This window comes from Gymnodraco acuticeps, unplaced genomic scaffold (assembly GCF_902827175.1).
Source record: "Gymnodraco acuticeps unplaced genomic scaffold, fGymAcu1.1, whole genome shotgun sequence".
Taxonomy (NCBI): domain Eukaryota; kingdom Metazoa; phylum Chordata; class Actinopteri; order Perciformes; family Bathydraconidae; genus Gymnodraco; species Gymnodraco acuticeps.
In genome coordinates, this window is record NW_022990172.1 from 369,207 (window position 1) to 388,758 (window position 19,552).

A 19,552-nucleotide genomic window follows, 5' to 3' on the forward strand; every position below is an offset into this window, starting at 1 on the left:
TCGGACCTGAGATAAAAAAACGACTTTTCAGCATCAGCTGGACGGGCCAGCACCGCCGGAGCACCAGCTGGACGGGCCGGATCATCTGGACGGGTCAGTGCCGCGGGGGCATCAACTGGATGGACCGGATTTTCGGACAAGGCCGCGACGCGGTTCCGAAGGCCCAAGCGAGGCGGTGAAGTTACCCCATTCAAAAAGCTCTTGCGCACCACTTCAGACCACGACTGCTGGTGGCCAGGTGTCGAGCAGTCGGAAGGCCGCGGACAGGTGGAAGGATCCCACAGAACTGTGTCATGGGTAGTTGCACTGAACGAGGCAAGCTGTTTAGACTGCACCGATGCTACCTCCATGAGACCGGACACGAGAGACTCTTTTTCTTTCAGCTTGTCAGAAAGCCGTCAGATATCCTCCTTAAGGTCTGTTATCTGTTTATTTGCTCTTTGAAGTAGAACATCATCCTCAGGGTGTTTAGATGACATTCTTGAGTGTGAAAGGTTTAGGGCAATTACTGTCCCATGCACCAATGCCAAACTGCATCAAGATGTTGTACAAGCAGGGATGGCTAAATGTTTGTAAGCAGGAGAGCTAGATGCTAACAGATGCCAGATGCTAATAGGTAGTGGGAGCCTGTAAAAATTGCGACTGCCTCTGTGCGCAGTGATCCCTCTGTGTGCCTCTCATACCTACATCGTTGCAGTCAAAGATTTGTATATTTTCAATAAACGGCCTGGGTATTTGTACACGTTCCGTAGATATTTCACATCTCCAAAAACTGCAGTATACCAACCATATTGTTATCTTATTCCCTTTATTACCCTAGCCCTTTCCCAGCTGATCTTCCAATAAGTGCAAAGACTGACTCGTGCTGCACTTGCTGTTGCTGTGTTTACTCTGAGAGATCAATAGTGTTTGTGTATGCAGTGACTGTGTGATGGTACACTCTGTGCTCTGAGCATGTACATATGTTAGTTTGTCCCCAGGCCATGCTGACACGCACAAGAATTTGGTCCGCAGAGAAAATGGAGATGGAGGCAGGCTGTGACCTGAAACAAGTGGCCAGATTCTATCATCAATCGAGACAGCTGTGATTAATGAGCCTGAATTAAGTGCATTGATTGCCTATGCCTAATGCGATTGTGAAATATAATACCTCCTAGTCCCCAGTGACACACACACAGGTGACAGCAGCTCCAACAAACCTCATCATTGTAACGGTGTGAAGCGCGGTGCTATGTCAGGCAGACTGTTAATCTCCTTACATAACTGCGATAGGCTGCACCACGGTAACTAAGGCCCCTTATGACAGATTACGGCCACTGCTGCATCACCTCACTGAGAGACATGCTGGTCACAAACTACAGTGGATTATACAGAGGCTGAAAAACATTTATTTATTTATTATATAATTGCTTTTCAGGCTAATCATAAGCGACAGAAAGTGTCTGACAGATAGCTGGGGGAGCATAAAGTGTCACAAACAAACACGCTGAGTTGTGTCCTTTCATGCACATATCTTGTTGACAAGCTTTATATAAAGTCAACACGACACGTGCGCTTTCAGATTACGCAAACTACGTATACATAATATGGACTTGGACTTTGATCTCTTATTGATTGAGTTCCAACTCATCCTGTCCTCTGGCCTGAGTGATAAGGCTATGTAAACAAAGCATGACCGCTATCAGATAAGCCAGTGTACTCCGTGTCGTACTGTCCCTCAATGCTACTTTGCAAACTTTATTTATTTGTTCTAAACCAGACAGTGGATTTAATGATCTCCTTCATTCTGGGGTCTGTCTCCTTCTTTCATCCTCTCTTCAAAATAAGTGGGCAAAGACATATTTTCTTTGTTATTTGCAAGAATGACATTTAAGGTTATTTGCCATTCATCCTGTTTACATGTTTTTACTAGGGCCGGGACTCGATTAAAAAAATTAATCTAATTAATTAGAGGCTTTGTAATTAATTAATCGAAATTAATCGCATTTTTAATCGCATATATACACAAGTATATTTGACCTAAGAACAGTGAGAAGCAATTTTTTTTCACATGGATTTTAGTATACCATTAGGCGCATTCACACCGCAGTACTTTTCCCACAAAGGTTCATGAGAACTTAGTTCATGAGAACTCTTTGAACCTGGGGGTGGATTAGGCAAATGAAGCCGCTGACGTCACTTATTCTTCTTCTGCTTTGGGTTTACTGGCAGGCCGCAAACCACTTCACGGCGTATACTGCCGCCCAAAGTCCCCGGCCGGAAGTCCCCGGAGTTGGGGACTGGCTTCAGTAGAAGCTGCTGGGAGTCCCAGCAGCTTCTACTGAAGCCTTCCGAGTAAATCGCCAAAACGCCGACACCTCCTCATCTCCACCGCTCCCATGTTTTATTTTGTGTTGCCATAAGTTAGTCTCTCTGCGTTTCTGCGCTGGGCTAATGCTAATAATGCTAATGCGAGGATAATAAAATGGCGGCTTCACAAAACTTGTTGGGAGTTTTACGGGGCGTGGTTTGCAATCCGCCCAGCCAATCAGAAATATAGCTCTTTTCTCACAAGAGAGCCGTACGAAAGTCCCTGCTCTCTAGCAGCTCTCTGCTCTCTAGCAGGGACTTTCGTGGGGGTAAAAGGTTCTCATGAACTAATTTTAGTACCGGCTCTTTTTGGTGTGAACGCGATAAAAGAGGCTAACGTCCACGCTAGCTTCCACGCTAGCTGCTATATGTTTTGCATTGAGGTGATACTTGAGGCTTGATGTGCTGCGGTGATATGCGAATTCCTTTTTGCATAATTTGCACACAACCGTGCTCTTATCGACGCTTCCATCCGTCCGTTTTTTAAAACAACATTTCCCACTGTTGTTCACTGTGGTTTGTTGTTGTCTGAAGTCATGAACGTTAGTTGGTGCTCCAGTATAATCGGTACGCCTGAAACTCATCCAGTGAGAAACGTTCCACGGTGCAAAAATAAGTGCGATTAAAATGCGTTAATTTTTTTAACGCGTTAATTTTTGTGTAATTAATTAATCTTAATTAACGCGTTAAAGTCCCGGCCCTAGTTTTTACCAATCCAATCATCCATGGATTTTCAAACGCATGTGTGTGAGACCCATCTCACACAATAAACTCAACAGTAAGGTGCTTCCAACACACTAGTTTGACAATCTAATAATATCAGGGTAATACATCAGCAACAGGAGGTGAGAACTGGATAGCATTTTGACCAATTCATTCATCTTTCTTCAATAGGATTTTGAATGCAGGACATAAACTTGTAAATGAGTTTTTACCAATGCAGTGTTGGTGTCAAGTAGAGGATTAATACTTTGCTGATAGATGGTGGTGATGATGAACACAGGAAAGCCTGCACTCTGTGTCTCTGAAACTGAGAATGCTCTATCAGACTTTGTTTCTGAGTACCTTTTTTTTTATCTCTTAAAAACCCAACAAGTGACGGATTAAATCTACCAGCGGTATTATCTTTGTGTGTTTGTGTGATTATGTCACAGCACAGATGCTCAATATAAATCCCTCAGAACGAGTTTAACAAACAGCCGAAATCTCCTCCAACAACATCACCAATTAGTTGACTCTGCTTTTGTGTGTGTGTGATTGGTCACACTTACTCCCGGCCATATGCAGCGCTCTCTCCTCCCCTGGAGTCAACATCAGGTTATGTAATTGGGCCATTCACGGGTGGGCTTGTCGAGGCAGATTAGACAGATTCTGCGGCTATTTCTGAACCAGTGCCTTGGATTGTTTATCCCAGCGGAGTCAAGGGTAAAACGTGACAGGCAAGCAGAAATGAGAAATCTGACAGACTGATGGATAGTGTCCTGATGCGAAGAAGGAATGGATTAATTATGACGTGCCTCATAGCAAGTGGGTCTGTTTTCAGTTCATGGATATTCCCTCACCAGCAAATAAGTAAATAAATAGCTTTAAGATCAGAGATTATCGGGTCAATATTGTTTATGATCAATCCATTAATCCACACATTTACTGCTACTTTGTTTATGCACCTAATGGTCGGCTTCTCACAGTTTATACAGTAAACGGTACAAACATCAGCATGGTTTAAACTTTTGCCTCTAATCCCTCTAGAACCCTCTGTCAACTTCAGTTTCCCCTCCCTCCTGCGAGTTATTAAAATGATAGGACATTCGCTGCTCTTCTCTTTTCATCTCTCCATTCCCATTATATCAGTGAGTTTGCTTCAAGGCTGCATGTGGGACGTACGGCTGAAGTAGCTTATGCAACCGTCCCGCTCATCCTTAAGGCCATTCCAAGAGAATGTGTCTCCTTAAAACCTCCCTTACCGTTTCCCTTGGTTTTGTAGCTTTTATAGGATTGTAGAACCTCACTAGTATTGTGTGCTGCCTGTCCGTCATGTTCCACACACTGAGGTAGCTCTGTGAGATGAGCTGAGGGGCCTGTTTGAATGAAATACAATTAACATGCGCCTGGGTTCAAATGGGATGACGTAACCTCCATTAACAGCGGCCCTTTAGCCCCTCTCTGTGTTCTACAGGACGCACAGGAGTAGCCATGGAGACGAGAGCATTTACCCAAGACAAATTATTTCGCTGAAGGGGGGTTGATGAGCTAAAGAGAGCACTAACATCTCTTCACCCCCCTCTACTGAATCACTCTCATCCTTTCTCCTTCTGATTGTATGCAGTGATTTATGCTGACTGTCAGCTGGCCAGGATTGAAAACATTGAGCGTTGTGTTTCTGCATTCTTTCCTAACACACACACACACACACACACACACACACACACACACACACACACACACACACACACACACACACACACACACACACACAGCTAATGTGTGCCAATGTAAATCAAGTATGGTTGTCATGCAGGGTGTAAAAAAACAGACGTGAAAATATCATGGTCTCATATTTTCTCGTTGTTTAGTAGACAGTCTGACAGTGCAGCCTGGGACATGGTCTTTGAAAAATGTTTTACACTACATACAGAAACTGTTGTGTTTGTAATGCAGCATCAGTATTGAATTGGTTTTGGATAAATGTGTGGTCAATAAGACAATCAACAAATGTTTCTGTTGCTTGGATAAGTATTTAGTAAGACAGAACTAACAGAGAAGGCTTTGTTTGACAATAAGAAACAAGAGTATAGTCTTTACACCAATTGGCAAACTAGCAAAAAAAAGTTATATAACTTGATAAACAACTCCTCCAACTGCTCTGTAAACTGATGTTTCCTAAAGATCAAAGATGTCCTCCGTGGGCCTTTTTTGGAGATGGCCCAGCCCTGTTGAAAAGCCTTTTTCATACATCCAACTGAATATCTTTATTTATTTTTTTTAATCCGTATGTGCACCTTGCCGAGCCGAGCTGGAAAAACCCTGTGATCACACGTGGAGGATATCAAAGCAGTCAGACCTCCCTCCCCTCCATGTACTCCTTTACTGTCTCTGCAAGCACCTTATCGTGTGACATTGGTTTATATGATGATAACAATAATGACACTTTTTAAGGGGATCTTCTTTTTCCTTCGCTGTAATGCTTGTTGCGCTGCATGAAAAAAAAGGTTAAATGTTAGGATTTGGTTTGTTTGGAGAATGGAGGCACCCATATTTTTACACCGCACCAGGGCCTGTAATCATGCTGTAGAGCCAGTCGCTCAAAGTGAGGAATACACCACATGTGAAGCATATGTAGTAAGCTTTACAAGTAACTCTTAAGTCATTACATTTTTGCAATAAACTAAATCATGACCTTGGCTGGTTACTAATTATAATACCTGTTTATTCAGCAGAATGTAGACTGACTTCCATTGCTGGTTTGTCTGTGATGACAAACCAGACTCATCTACTGGCAATTGAAAAGAAGGCATATTTTTAGCAGGTTTTCCTGTGGTTAAACAGTCCCACATATGAAAGTCATTAAAACAATCATGGCTACTACTAAGTACTAACCCCTCTGAATGTCTCTCTTTTTTGTGCTCAAATACTCGTTTTTGCTCATTTATTCATATTAATTACAATGACTTATACTTAATTGCAGTAAAAAACTAAGGAAAAATAATAGTATATTGTATCTTTCCAAAGTTGTACTTCCAGCCATTTGGTAGAAATGGCTCCAGACACCCGGAGCTCCCTCCAGTTGTGTTTGGGGGATGATTTGACTGAGTTGTCATGTCCGTTTATAAAAGAGCAGCTTTGTGTCTGTCCCGTGTAATAAAACGTTGGCTCGGCACATTCCACAGCTGTCCTCTTTCTTTCACTTTCTCTTTCTTACGCCGTCTCTTATGTTGGCAGGCTTGTTTGTGTTCCCAGTGGTTCATCCCTCTCTCCGTGTTCGTCTCCCACACCTCGCTGTCACACGTCTCGTTCATCAGCATCCCGATCCGTCTTCCTGTCTCTGTTAGTCATCCCGCAGCGTAGATTGTTACATCTTTTGGTGTGTTGCCCACTCACTCCCTTCGTCTTCTGTATTCAGACAGCGCACAGTCATTCAAGATGATCTTTTCACCCCCGTCTGTCTTTCTCATAAAGCCTCATAAAGTTTTGGATCATTTTCGGTTTTCTTCAACCAACAGGCAACTTTTGCCAGTAGGAAAAGTTCAGGAAAAGTTCACCATTTCAGAAGTATTTGTAAATTGTGGAGAAAGAGCCAGTATTCAAATGACACAGCAACAAAGTTATGTCATAATCACCAATTTGATAGTGTTTTAAAAGGCAGTTTTTCTTTAACATATTTCAAAGGTTTCTTCTCTCTATATATTTTAGAAATAAAAACCCTTTTAGCCCTTTTTTAAAAACATTTCTGATTAATAGGCACCCATATTAAAGTGTATTTACTTATCAGTTTTGATCACGTGTACTTTCCCATTATGATGTTTTCTTAAGCTACCATGTTTATAACTATTCAAAATCCCCTTTGAGCTTCAGTGCTTCAAATGTGAAACAGCTGTGCAGAGTTCAGTTTTGTTCACAGAAAGATAAACCTAGAATCAGTGAGTGTGAACAGCTTTTTGGTTAAAACCATCATAAACTCACTAAGCTAGGTGAGACCTGAGCCCGACACGCACACCTGTCTGCCTTTATAATGAAAGTTTATATATATTTTCACTCAGCAAAGAGTGAGTCACTCCCATCGGGCGCATCACCATCACCACCTTGTCATAGCCCTGCAGCTGCTCTGAGAACAGCTGCGTGCATGTGAGCAGAAATGCAGCTCAGACAGCTACTTCCTGCCTGTATTACATAGTTCATATTTGTAAGGGAAACTTCTGTAGCAATGGAGAGTCAGGACTCAGAGAGACACGGGACAAGCAGGAGTTCTGATGTCAAACACTGGCGTTTATTACCAGCATCGGCCGGAGAATTCATATCACAAATCACAGCAGCAGAAAGTTCTGACTGCACCGGTGGGTTGCCATGTCAATTCTGAATCCCTTCTCATCTTGGCAGACCTTTAATTCGCTTCACTCAGAGTCAACTCACATATTGGGGGAAGGTGTAGTGACCACCTGGAGGTACTGAATTACTTACTTGACTTTATGGCTCTTGTGACCGAGAGTTGACCGGTCATAAAACTCATAATGTCAGTAATAGGTGAAACTTCCCATTCCTTAAGACAGATAACAGACTTCGGCTTCGTCGTAAACGTCAACAGGCCGAAAGGTCAGATATCTTAAGTAAAGACAAAATTAATCCCTCACAATATTTATTAATATGTAAAGGAGCTGTGTTTCTAAATCCTGCTATTTCTAATGCTTACTAATATACAGTTTTATATTCATACAGGACAGAGAGAGATACATCCTCTTACTACAACACCGTGCTGACAACCGTTAACCGGACAAGGACAGACAATGTTTTTGATAAAACAAAGAACAGTCAAAAAATGATTTTACAAATCTAAACTGAGTATCTATATTTTCTGTAGTAGCCTCTGTGGTCTAAACCTGTTGACAATTATTATTGTTTACATTACATTACATTGCATTTAGCTGACGCTTTTGTCCAAAGCGACTTACAATAAGTACATTCGACCAGGAAGACACAACCTTGAAGAAAACAGAATCATATAAGTACATCAGGTTTCATAGAGCCAAACATTTCAAGTGCTACTCAACTGGCTTTAGGTAAGCCAGTCCTTTATTAGTATAAAAGTGCTTCGTTAATAGTTCTAACGCTCGAAGTGGAGTCGAAAGAGATGAGTTTTCAGTTTGCGCCGGAAGATGTGCAAGCTATCTGCCGTCCTGATGTCAATGGGGAGCTCATTCCACCATCTTGGAGCCAGGACAGCAAACCCACGTGTTTTTGCCGATGGGAACTTGGGTCCCCCTCGCAGCGAGTCGTTTGTCTGATGCAGAGCGTAGTGCACGCGTTGGGGTGTACGGTTTAACATGTCCTGGATGTAGGAAGGGCCAGATCCATTCGCAGCATGGTAAGCAAGTACCAGTGTCTTGAAGTGGATTCTAGCAGTTACCGGAAGCCAGTGAAGGGAGCGGAGGAGCGGAGTGGTGTGGGAAAATTTAGGAAGGTTGAAGACCAGACGAGCCGCTGCATTCTGGATGAGCTGCAGAGGTCGGATGGCACATGCAGGTAGACCAGCCAGGAGGGAGTTGCAGTAGTCTAGGCGTGAGATGACGAGAGCCTGGACCAGAACCTGAGTCGCTTTCTGTGTCAGCTGGGGACGTATCCTCCTGATGTTGTAAAGCGTGTATCTGCAGCAACGGGTTGTAGCAGCGATGTTTGCAGTGAAGGACAGGTTGTTATCTAGGGTCACACCCAGATTCCTTGCAGTCTGAGTCGGGGAAACAACTGAGGTGCCGATGTTGATTGTTAGGTCAAGAGTGGGACAATATTTTCCCGGGAGGTAGAGCAGCTCAGTCTTGTCAAGGTTGAGCTTGAGGTGGTGAGCAGACATCCACTGAGAGATGTCAGCTAGACAAGCAGAGATGCGTGCAACGACCTGGGTCTCTGAGCGGGGAAAGGACAGAATTAATTGGGTGTCGTCAGCGTAGCAGTGGTAAGAAAAACCATGCGGGCTAATGACTGATCCGAGCGAGTTTGTGTACAGGGAGAAGAGGAGGGGACCAAGAACAGAGCCCTGAGGGACCCCTGTAGTTAATTGACAAGGGTCGGACTCAGACCCTCTCCAAGTCACCCTGTAGGTACGGTCTTTCAGGTATGAGGTGAGGAGGGAAAGAGCAGAGCCTGAAACTCCATGTTTTTGGAGAGTGTGAAGGAGGATCTGATGATTCACCGTGTCGAATGCAGCAGACAGGTCCAACAGGATGATGACAGAGGAGAGGGATGCAGTTTTGGCAGTGTGAAGTTCCTCCGTGACAGCAATGAGAGCAGTTTCTGTGGAGTGACCTGCCTTGAAACCAGACTGGTGCGGATCCAGAAGGTTGTTCTGATTGAGATAACAGGAGAGTTGTTTAAAGACAGCGCGTTCAAGTGATTTAGACAGGAACGGGAGGAGAGAGACAGGCCTGTAGTTTATAACATCAGACGGGTTGAGAGTGGGTTTCTTTAGCAGAGGGTTTACTCTTGCCTCCTTGAGACTGTTTGGAAAGTGACCAGAAGTTAGAGAAGTGTTGATGAAATGGGTGAGAAACGGTAGAATATCAGGAGCGATAGTCTGAAGGAGGTTTGAAGGGATAGGGTCCAGAGGACAGGTGGTAGGGCGGGCAGAAGTAATGAGGGTAAGAACCTCACTTGGAGAGAGAGGGGAAAAGGAGGTTAGTGTGTTGGTGGAAGGAAGGTCTGGTGACCCAGCGGTGAGTAAAGGTGAGTCAGAAAAAGAAGAGCGAATATCATCAACCTTTTTTTCAAAGTGGGTAACAAAGTCGCTTGACAGAAGTGAGGAGGGGGGAGGGGCTTTTGGAGGGTCCAAGAGGGTGGAGAAGATGGAAAATAGTTTTTTAGGGTTGGAATAGGAAGATTGGATCTTATCTTGAAAGAAAGTGCTTTTTGCCTGAGAGATCGAAGCAGAGAAAGAGGAGAGGAGAGCCTGATAGGTTAGGAGGTTGTCACGGTGTTTGGATTTCCACGTTTCCGCTCTGCTGCCCTAAGGACGGTTCTATTAGCACGCAGTGCATCATTTAGCCAGGGAGCAGGAGAGGACTGACGAGCCTGCCGAGATGTGAGAGGACAGAGAGAGTCCAGAGAGGATGAGAGAGTAGAGAGGAGAGTTTCTGCAGCAGAGTTTGGTGGCAGGAGTTGGAACGAGTCCGAGGAAGGGAGGGCTGAGAGCACCGACGAGGCAAAGGTAGAGGGGGAGAGGGAGCGAAGGTTACGGCGGACAAGTGCAGGATGAGAAGAGATTAGTTTGTTATGTTTCGAAAGGGGTAGAGAGAATGAAATGAAGAAGTGATCGGATGTGTGGAGCGGGTTTACAGAGAGGTTAGAAGTAGCGCAGTTCCTTGAGAATATGAGATCAAGGACATTGCCAGCTTATGAGTCGGTGGGGGGGACGGAGACAGTGAGAAAGCAAAGGCGGTTAACAGAGATGTTAGTTCGTCTATCTTCCCCGTCTGGAGGTTGAAGTCTCCGAGAAGTACAGCGGGAGGGCCAGTTTCAGGGATGTGTGAGAGGAGATGATCTAATTCCTCCAAGAAGTCCCCCAAGGCGCCTGGTGGACGGTAGAGAACAACAATGGTTAACTGTATAGGATGGGTTACTGTGACGGCATGGAATTCAAAGGTGGAAGGAGTGAAGTTAGGTAGCTTGAAGAGGGAAAAGCTCCATTTGGGAGAGAGCAGGAGACCAGTGCCACCTCCTCTGCCAGTGGGTCTGGGTGTATGGGAGAAGGAATATGCAGTGGAGAGAGCTGCTGGGGTGGATGTGTTGGATGGAGTAATCCAGGTCTCAGTGAGAGCAAGTAAATCCAGAGACTGCAGGGAGGCGTAGCCAGAGATGAAGTCAGCCTTAGGAACAGCTGACTGGCAATTCCACAGGCCACCAGAAACTAGATGTTGGATCTCAGTGGAGCACGTGGGATAGACGAGAGCAGGCCGGTTATATCGATTAGGAGATACACGGGGCCAGTGATAATTGCGAGAAGACACATGAACAGGAATGGAGAAAATACACATGATTATAGCATGAGGGGCTAGAAAACTAAAGAAAAGAGAAATAAGACACCAGCTCAATCAGAGTAGGATTTGCCTCCTCTTTGCCTCCCTCGTGACTCCCGTAGGACTCCAATGTCTTTGTCAGTCTTACTCCCGTAGGACTCCAATGTCTTTGTCAGTCTTCGGCTGTCTGACGCTGAAGCTGACGCTCCAGGAAAGAGCTACCCAAAATGGACGCCTGATTGCTCAGTTCTCACAGCTGTAGGGCCACGCCCCTCTAATTAGTTAACTATCTACAGCTGATGGGCGACAATAGACTGGCCCTGCCTATATTAATGCAGGCTTGAGTGCTGAGACCTGTAAAGCAGGTTTCGCCTGAGCAGATCTGAGATTTAAAATCTCTCAAAAGCGATTTAGCCGTTTAAGCTACAATAACAATTATACAGAGTCGAATAAATGAAACAGAGAAGTCTAATTAAACAAGAATATAACTTACAGTGGTTGCTGCGTCAATAGGGTAATGTCGTCACCGGGTCCAGATGCACACTGAGTTCATCAGATTTTAAATGCGGTATTTAAATGCTTTTTAAGGTAAAAAATGACTGAGTCACGCGGTTGTACTTCACGCTATCAATAGACTGGCCGTGCCTATATTAATGCAGGCTTGAGTGCTGAGACCTGTGAAGCAGGTTTCGCCTGAGCAGATCTGAGATTTCAAATCTCTCAAAAGCGATTTAGCCGTTTAAGCTACAAGTAAAATACGTAAAACGTAAAAATATTCCAAATTAAACAATAAGACGTAAAGTAATTAGTAATGAACTAAATCTAGTTGGCACAAATGCCAATACACAATGGTGTAAACCAAAGTTATTGTGTTTATAGCATGCTCACACTGCTTTAAAATATATAGCTAAGATTTTATTTTGTGTTTTTATTGCTCATACATTTCTTTTTGGCTTTCTTGCAGTTTTTGCACATTGATATAGTTTACCTATAGGCTAGGTTTAGTTTTTAATAGTGACAATACAAACCCACATAATGTATCGCTTCATCAACGCCAGACGGAGGAAATGTGATCAATTTAACAGAATTGTTCAAACAAATACAATATGGTATCTTGGGTTTGAACAATTTACTTAATCAGGATATATTAAAATGAATTGCTGAAGTTTTTATCTAAACATTTTTATATTTAAGGGGACATTTATGGGAAAAATCAGGGTGCAACAGGTTAAAGGAGTATTGAATGCTGATGGTTTTTATGTTTCAGTATGGAAACGTGGATAAATGGATTCTGAGGGGGCGTTTTCCCCTCAGAATCCCTCAGTGCAACAATGTGTTTTCATCCTTTCTCACTACATATGTACAGACCTCCTCCTTCAGTGTCTCTGATTTGGTTCCGTGTAGTGAGGTTTATCTCAGGTCCTTTCATCAGTCAGTTCTCAAAGAACATGAAGTAGATCAACAGCAGCGGCTAATCTACTCACACAGTCAGGTGACAGTGAGTCATGAAGAGGGGACACAAAAGCCTCCCATGATGGAAGGACCCGGGGGAACGACTAGAGCATGAGCCTGAATGAAAATAAATCCGCCACCCTCAACACCTCTTTCCCCAGCCTCCTCGTCTTTTCTTCCCCTCTCCTTTCCTACAGCCTCGCATCCTTAAAGCGAAGAAGAAAAGAACAAAGCAGTGTTTGACAGCATGACAGGGGGATGATATCACCACGGTAGCGTCCTGAATGGGACCAATGGGACCAGCTTAGTCCTGGCACTTGGACACTGGACCATTGTGACACACACACACACACACACACACACACACACACACACACACACACACACACTTACACTTGTCCTCTGCCCTTATCCAGACTCCCTGCTACCCCTGATCATGTGAAGATATTTCAAAAATGATTAAGAGAGGTGTTAACCGTCCCCCTCCCCACCACCTTATGCCCAACAACAACAACACCCCCCCTGATTTTTGGTTGTCCTGTTGCCAAGGAGACAGATGGGTTCTGCTATCATCCAGACAGTGCCAGGCATTGGCAGCCAAGCTTGGCGAAGAAGGCGCTGGTTCCATTAACAGAATGAGAAGTGTGTGTGTGTGTGTGTGTGTGTGTGTGTGTGTGTGTGTGTGTGTGTGTGTGTGTGTGTGTGTGTGTGTGTGTGTGTGTGTGTGTGTGTGTGTGTGTGTGTGTGTGTGTGTGTGTGTGTGTGTGTGTGTGTGTGTGTGTGTGTGTGTGTGTGTGTGTGTGTGTGTGTGTGTGTGTGTGTGTGTGTGTGTGTGTGTGTGTGTGTGTGTGTGTGTGTGTGTGTGTGTGTGTGTGTGTGTGGTGTGTGTGTGTGTGTGTGTGTGTGTGTGTGTGTGTGTGTGTGTGTGTGGCTCCTGCTGATTTGTAGCAATGATTTGGCAATTTCAATACATTTATTTTGTGGGCTTTTTGTCTTACAAATCCGATTCCTGTTACTCCACTGGTTTTCGGAGTATACAACTGCATTCATGTAATAATGTTCCAATTGGTTCCATTGGTCATCTAGCATTAATCATTAAATGGATTACTGAGCGACCTACTGGAAATCATGGAAAGATGCAAGATACGTTAAGCAACCAACGAGAAACCAAACAGCCAAGAGACCTAACACAGCAATAAAGAAATGCATTTAAAATAAAATAATGAAAATAAATGGACACAAAAATATGCCAAACAACTAGAAAGAGGCAAAGAAATGCCACAAAGAGAAAGAATATATATTATATTCTATGAGATTGCATTAATGTATGTTTTAGTGTTTTTTGCCTTTCTTGATCCATGCAAACAAATTATAAGCCAGGAATCCCTCTAGCCTTTTTTTCGCCCTTTCCTGCAAGTCCACCAGTTTTATGGTGTTTTTGTGCCCAGAATGCATTGTTGCTTTCACACACGAGTACACACATTGAGAGGGGTGGTTTTAATATATTCAGCAGACATCGAGGATGTGCACTGGCTTTTGAAGTATAAGCACAAGACATTAAAGCCCTGGGGACCGTGAATAATGGCGACCACAGACCTGCTGTCAAAGCTGTGAATACACACCGTCTGTGTGCTGCAGGTGAAACACTGACAGCCGACTCGCCGTCCAGAGGCAATCCCACAGTTTGCTTTTCTGTCTGACAGCTCTGTCTGCCTCTAAAGGACTCACACACACACATACGCAGTCAAGTGAAACTGAAGGGCCTTAAAGCCACGCAACAAAGCCAATCTTCAGTCAGACACACGTTTCTTTTTTTACATGTTCTGTCTAATGAGATGCTGCCTCACACTTCTCATTGTGTGTACGTGTGTGTGTACATTTACATAGCAGTGCATGTGTATCCTCCTGGGACCTATTGCTTGTTATTAGAGGAGCATTAAGTGATTTGTGGCTCTAATGATGCAGTTTGTGGCATATAATACCAACTCCTCCTGCAGAGCTGGTTGGCTTGGTGTCTATTGGTAAAAATGACCTCATTATTTTGGTTGTCTGATTGTCAGCAGAAATACAGAGGATGGGGGGTTGAAATTATCTCTCTCCTCCGCAATCAGGTAATGTTTAGCATGAAAGGCATCAACTGCAGCAGCCTCACACAAAAGGCAAACCCAAACGCTTACATTTTTTTACCTTTGTTTTACTTTTCCATTAATCGGATCATCATTATTTTCTGTTTCAAACATTCTGTGGATCAGCTGTGATGAGCAATTCTTAAAAGGTTTGTCAAACAAACAGTCTAAACCTCAAAAACATTAAATATTATTACAACTATTTCAAGGGGAAACGGTATTATCTCACATTCGATAAATGAAAATAAATATTTAAAAAATCTAATATTACAGCAATTCCCAAAACGGTTTCAAACTGTTGGCAACACGGCACCAAAGTGTATCTGTCCTTTCTTCTGGTTCCATATTCAAACGATCCAAGAAATAGATCCTTTGATTTCAGTAACGTCGTGGACTATGTCCTCCGTATTTGAAACTCACCGTGACCCGTTCATTGAGTCCATTTTTTATAATGACTGTGTGAAGCACTTTGGACAAATGTATTCATAAACGTTGTAATCAGTGTCAGAAGAGGTTTGTAATGGTTTTAGGAGACTGTTATGGACAATAGCCGAGAGAGAGAGAGGGGCCGGTGAAGACACAAAATGTTCGCTTCATTGATCTGAACTGTTGCTCAGCAGCTGCTTTGCAATTCAATTTGGGAGGCAGCATTGAGGGCCGTCCACAGGGGCTCGATCGGCCCCTATACTCTCAACACACTCTCCTTCACTCTTAATGTTGAAGTTGATTGGCAGCTGCTTTCTCCATCCTTGTGTAACCCATGGCAACCAGACACCTTGATGAGGGCAGACGGAAGGAGTGAAGGGAGTGGGACGCTGGGAGCTTTGATCATAGAAAGGTAGTAAAAAGGATTCTACCAATTTGGAGACAAAACAAGCTGTTTCTGTCTAAAGTGTGTGTGTGTTTGGTTGGTTGGTTGGTTGTATAGCGAGGTGTGACTCCCCAGTACATGGTAGTCGTATAGTGATGTGTCTCGAGCCAAAAAGTGGTCCTGAATGCTCATGGCAATGGGTTTAATTATTAATAGCTGCATGTCTCATGTTATTGATATAAAGCCTGTCTGGTGTAGCTAACTTATGTGCTGTGTGAATTCATTCAGATTGTCATGAATATTTTGTAGGAGGTACAAAGTTTGAATTTGTGCAGGTAGGATTGAAACCACATAAACAATACAAACACGCATCCTGATGAAAAAGACCTCAGGTTGAATTGATCGGGGAACTGAGGGAGATAAATCATAGTGGGAACTGAGGGTAATGAAGGTATTATAATTAATAATAGTCTTGCTGAAAAAGTCAATCTTCTACATCAATACAGAGCCCCGTGAGACTGTGTTGTTGGGGATCAACACTAAGTCACTGATGTGATTGTTTGCTGTATAGTAAGAGGCTGAAGAAGATCCTGAAAACACTTTTGTGCTTTTTTTGTCTTTTCATCATAACCTCTGTGCCGTTACGTAGTCCATTCAATAAGGCACAACGTGGTGTGTCCATACACCCTGTAGTATAATGCCATTTGTAGATGACTTGTCTCAGCTACAGGTTCATTTGTAGAGTGGGAATGGTGGCCAAGCCAAATAAAGCCTTACGGGTGTTAGGAGGCACATGTTGCAATTGGCGGTCTTCCAAGTCTTCATGCTGTCTCGACTGATTTGAATGCACTTGTTTAGAGGGGAACAGATTAACCTGCCATGATCATATGGCCGAGTAATTTCCTTTTATACAGCAGGCCAACATAGTTTTTCCACACAAACAGGAGGAAATTGTTTATTTGTTTAAACATGTTTTCTGTGATGGATGCATCCCTATTTGGAGCTCTAGTGAGTATTTGTGGCAGCAGGGCGTTGTATGTGGGATTGAATCAAAAATAAGAGTGTGTGTGTTCATGGTAAATAAGGAACAGGTCACCCAGTGCCTGATGTGGCTTACATGAATGTGTTGTTGATTTTTTTTAGAGCTCCTTGGCACAAAGAATGAATCTATATCAGGCTTTGATACACACACAATACTTGTTAGTAGATACATTCAAGTTATTTTACTTTAATATTGAACTACATGTACTCCCATGTACACACAGTACTACCAGGACTAAACTGGAATAATATCAGCAATATCAGATGCCGTTTGATCGATGGTGTGCTTCTAGCAGTGTCAATAATCACATTAATCCCGGTGTGTTTTGAGCAGCAGAATATGCACACCAATACATAAGAAGCTACTTATTGATCGAATGCCAAATCTGATCTATATCACTCAGAACTGCTTTATTGTTCTTGTGTGCGATCCATGAGTGTGTCTGTGTGTAAAAACAACCAGTAGTACATGAACATGTGTACAGACTGTAAGTGAGCTGGTAGGTAGAGAAGTGCAGAGATAGCAGACTAAATAAATGTCCTGCACTTACACAATACTGAAAGGCAGGCGTGTGTGTCATAAAGATAAGCAGTATGGAGTGCTGTCTTTGTGTGTTAAAGAAAACAAAACACACACGGCCATAGTGTGCAAGTCTATTTTAGGAATTCACCAGCCGCATAAAAAATGTGTTGTCAATACAATGACCTTGAAATGTCCTTTTTTCAAAGCTGTCGTATAAACACTTTGGATAAAGCTGACTAACAAAAAGTGTAAAGGCCAGCGCGTTTCCTAGGCAACTCTGTGCGAAGAGAGCTGATTGAGGCCTCTAATCTGCGGCCATTACAAGAGCAGAGATTCTCTCACAGGGATTATCCTGCTGTCTGCATGCTCACATACAAACTCCATCAACAGATAGATTAGTTCATCTGTATTCTGGTAAATCGAGACATCTACAGTAGACAACGTAAGCCTGTTTTGACTTAATATGGTTGTAAGGTTGCTTCAGGCATTAATAATGACCGCCTCAGAACGGTTTAATAATTAGTTTGGACTCTGGAGGAGCTTTGTCAAGTATGAGAACAATAATCCTGGGAATGTCACAATGATGTAATCAGGGTTATCTCCGCATTATGACACAAATATACTGTGTAGCTGCATTATTGGAAATGTTGGATTCATTGTTAAAGGGGCTGTATTTTGCACTTTTCCTGGGAAAAAAGGGCCTCTTTAAATATTAAATATATTCTAATGTTTCTTTTTTGTGGCTTAAAATTCAATGAAATGTAAATATTTTTGGCCTGTATCATTTTCAATGCATTTCCCCCATATGTTGTACTTTTGGAAATCTATATCATTTAAAATCTTTGTAAATGAACAATATTTGACTGCATAGCATTGGTTTATAATGGGTTAGATCATTTATTCCAAGTACACGAGCAAGTACATATGCCCAACCCTAACGCTAACCCCATCCTCCTCTCATCCATACAGTTACATCTCATGCATATATAAAACTGTCCTTCCACTAACGACAAGTTCAAACTTTCCCCATAGCTCCTTTACCTTTTCATTGCACCTCTGAAATGTTTTATGTCCTTAAAAATTGAATAGTTATAGAAAAAAGAAGAAAACTGATGATAACCTATAATTTGTATATAACATACTCTTGTGTCAGCATTTTGTGACATATGCGTTTGCCTTTTAGATTGCTAATACTTCCTCTTGAGTCCATGTGTGTTGTGTCTTAAATGCCATCCCATGCTCTGTTGTGTTATCATGAATGTGTCATGTTCATGCTCTACTCATTGTCATGCATTTATGAATCTGCTTTTCTGTGTGCATTTGTTTTGACATTGCGCTCTTTGTTTTTGTTTTTTGCTCCATGTTTTTCTGCACGTGGCTCGCCCATAGCTTTGTACCAATGGCTCGAAGCAGACCGCCAGGGCAGGGATCCAGACGCTGCAGCCACAGGTAACTCGTCAACTGTTCCACATCTCCATAACAGAGCATTACACCTCACACTGTCTGCATGCCTGTGTGCTGCTGTCGCTCACTCAGCTGCTCCCTCCTAAGACATGTGACCTATATGACATCAGCCTTGTCCCAGTATAGATTAAAATCTCTTCAGACACAGACTCTGTTTATCAGGTTCTTCACATTTCAAAACCTCTTTTTCTCTCAGATGACACTAATGGCGCGTTTCCACTGCAGCGGGTAGCCCCGTTTAAGCGTCCTTAACCGTCCTCAAGCGGCCTCAAGCGGCCAGGCCGGTTTTTGGTGGCCTTTCCATATAGCCTAGTACCGGCTAGCGGGTACTTTTTCCCTCTTTTTCCGGCCTCATAAAATCGTGGTTCCCTCAGACCAGGGCCAGGGCTGAACTAGTGACGTCAACACTCTCGACTGCTGATTGGTCAGAGAGAATCGTCACAAGATTGCACGCAAGTTCATCCCTAGCGTCGCATATATATCTAGAAGCAAGCTTGCAGCATTTTTATACACAGCATTTTGTAAACGGAGGAGCTGCAAAAATGGCTACTTCTAAGAAAAGCACACCGTGGTCGACCGAGGAGGTGACGACGTTCCTACATCTCATTGGGGATGATCAAATCCAGCGGGAGCTCGACGGAACAACTCGAAATGTGAAGCCGATCGCCCCGCCTACACTGCGTTGCTAGCCCAGGTCCTAAACTGTAATGGAAATGCGCCACGGCCTCGGCCGGCCAGCGAGGCAGCCCGAGGCCAGAGCGAGGACGCTTAAACGGGGCTACCCCGCTGCAGTGGAAACGCGCCATAAGTCCATTCTTGTCCGTGTCCATTCTCATTAAGCAGCCCCAACTTCTAAGGCATTGGTTACTAATGCTGTTTAGTAATATGCAACTCATTCACACTTCTTGACCTCAGCTAGTGATTAGGATGTTGGTGTTTAATCGCATTTTTAAAAATATACATATCAATCTATATCAACTTGAATGTATCCTCTCTGGTTACTGAGCTACTGCCACCACCAATTACTGTTACTAGTAATAAGTCAATTTCTAAATGTGAGTTCAAAAGT

The 19,552-nt window shown here is 43.3% G+C and overlaps 1 protein-coding gene across 2 annotated transcripts in view; it reads left to right on the forward strand.

The window, feature by feature from the left end:
• dennd5b (DENN/MADD domain containing 5B) overlaps positions 1-19,552 on the forward strand; it is a 54,874-nt gene that overhangs the window by 802 nt on the left and 34,520 nt on the right. For both annotated transcript variants that reach the window (XM_034217630.1, XM_034217631.1), the window contains exon 2: positions 18,409-18,468. In XM_034217630.1, the coding sequence (XP_034073521.1) occupies positions 18,409-18,468 (60 nt within the window). The remainder of the gene's footprint in view (positions 1-18,408; positions 18,469-19,552) is intronic.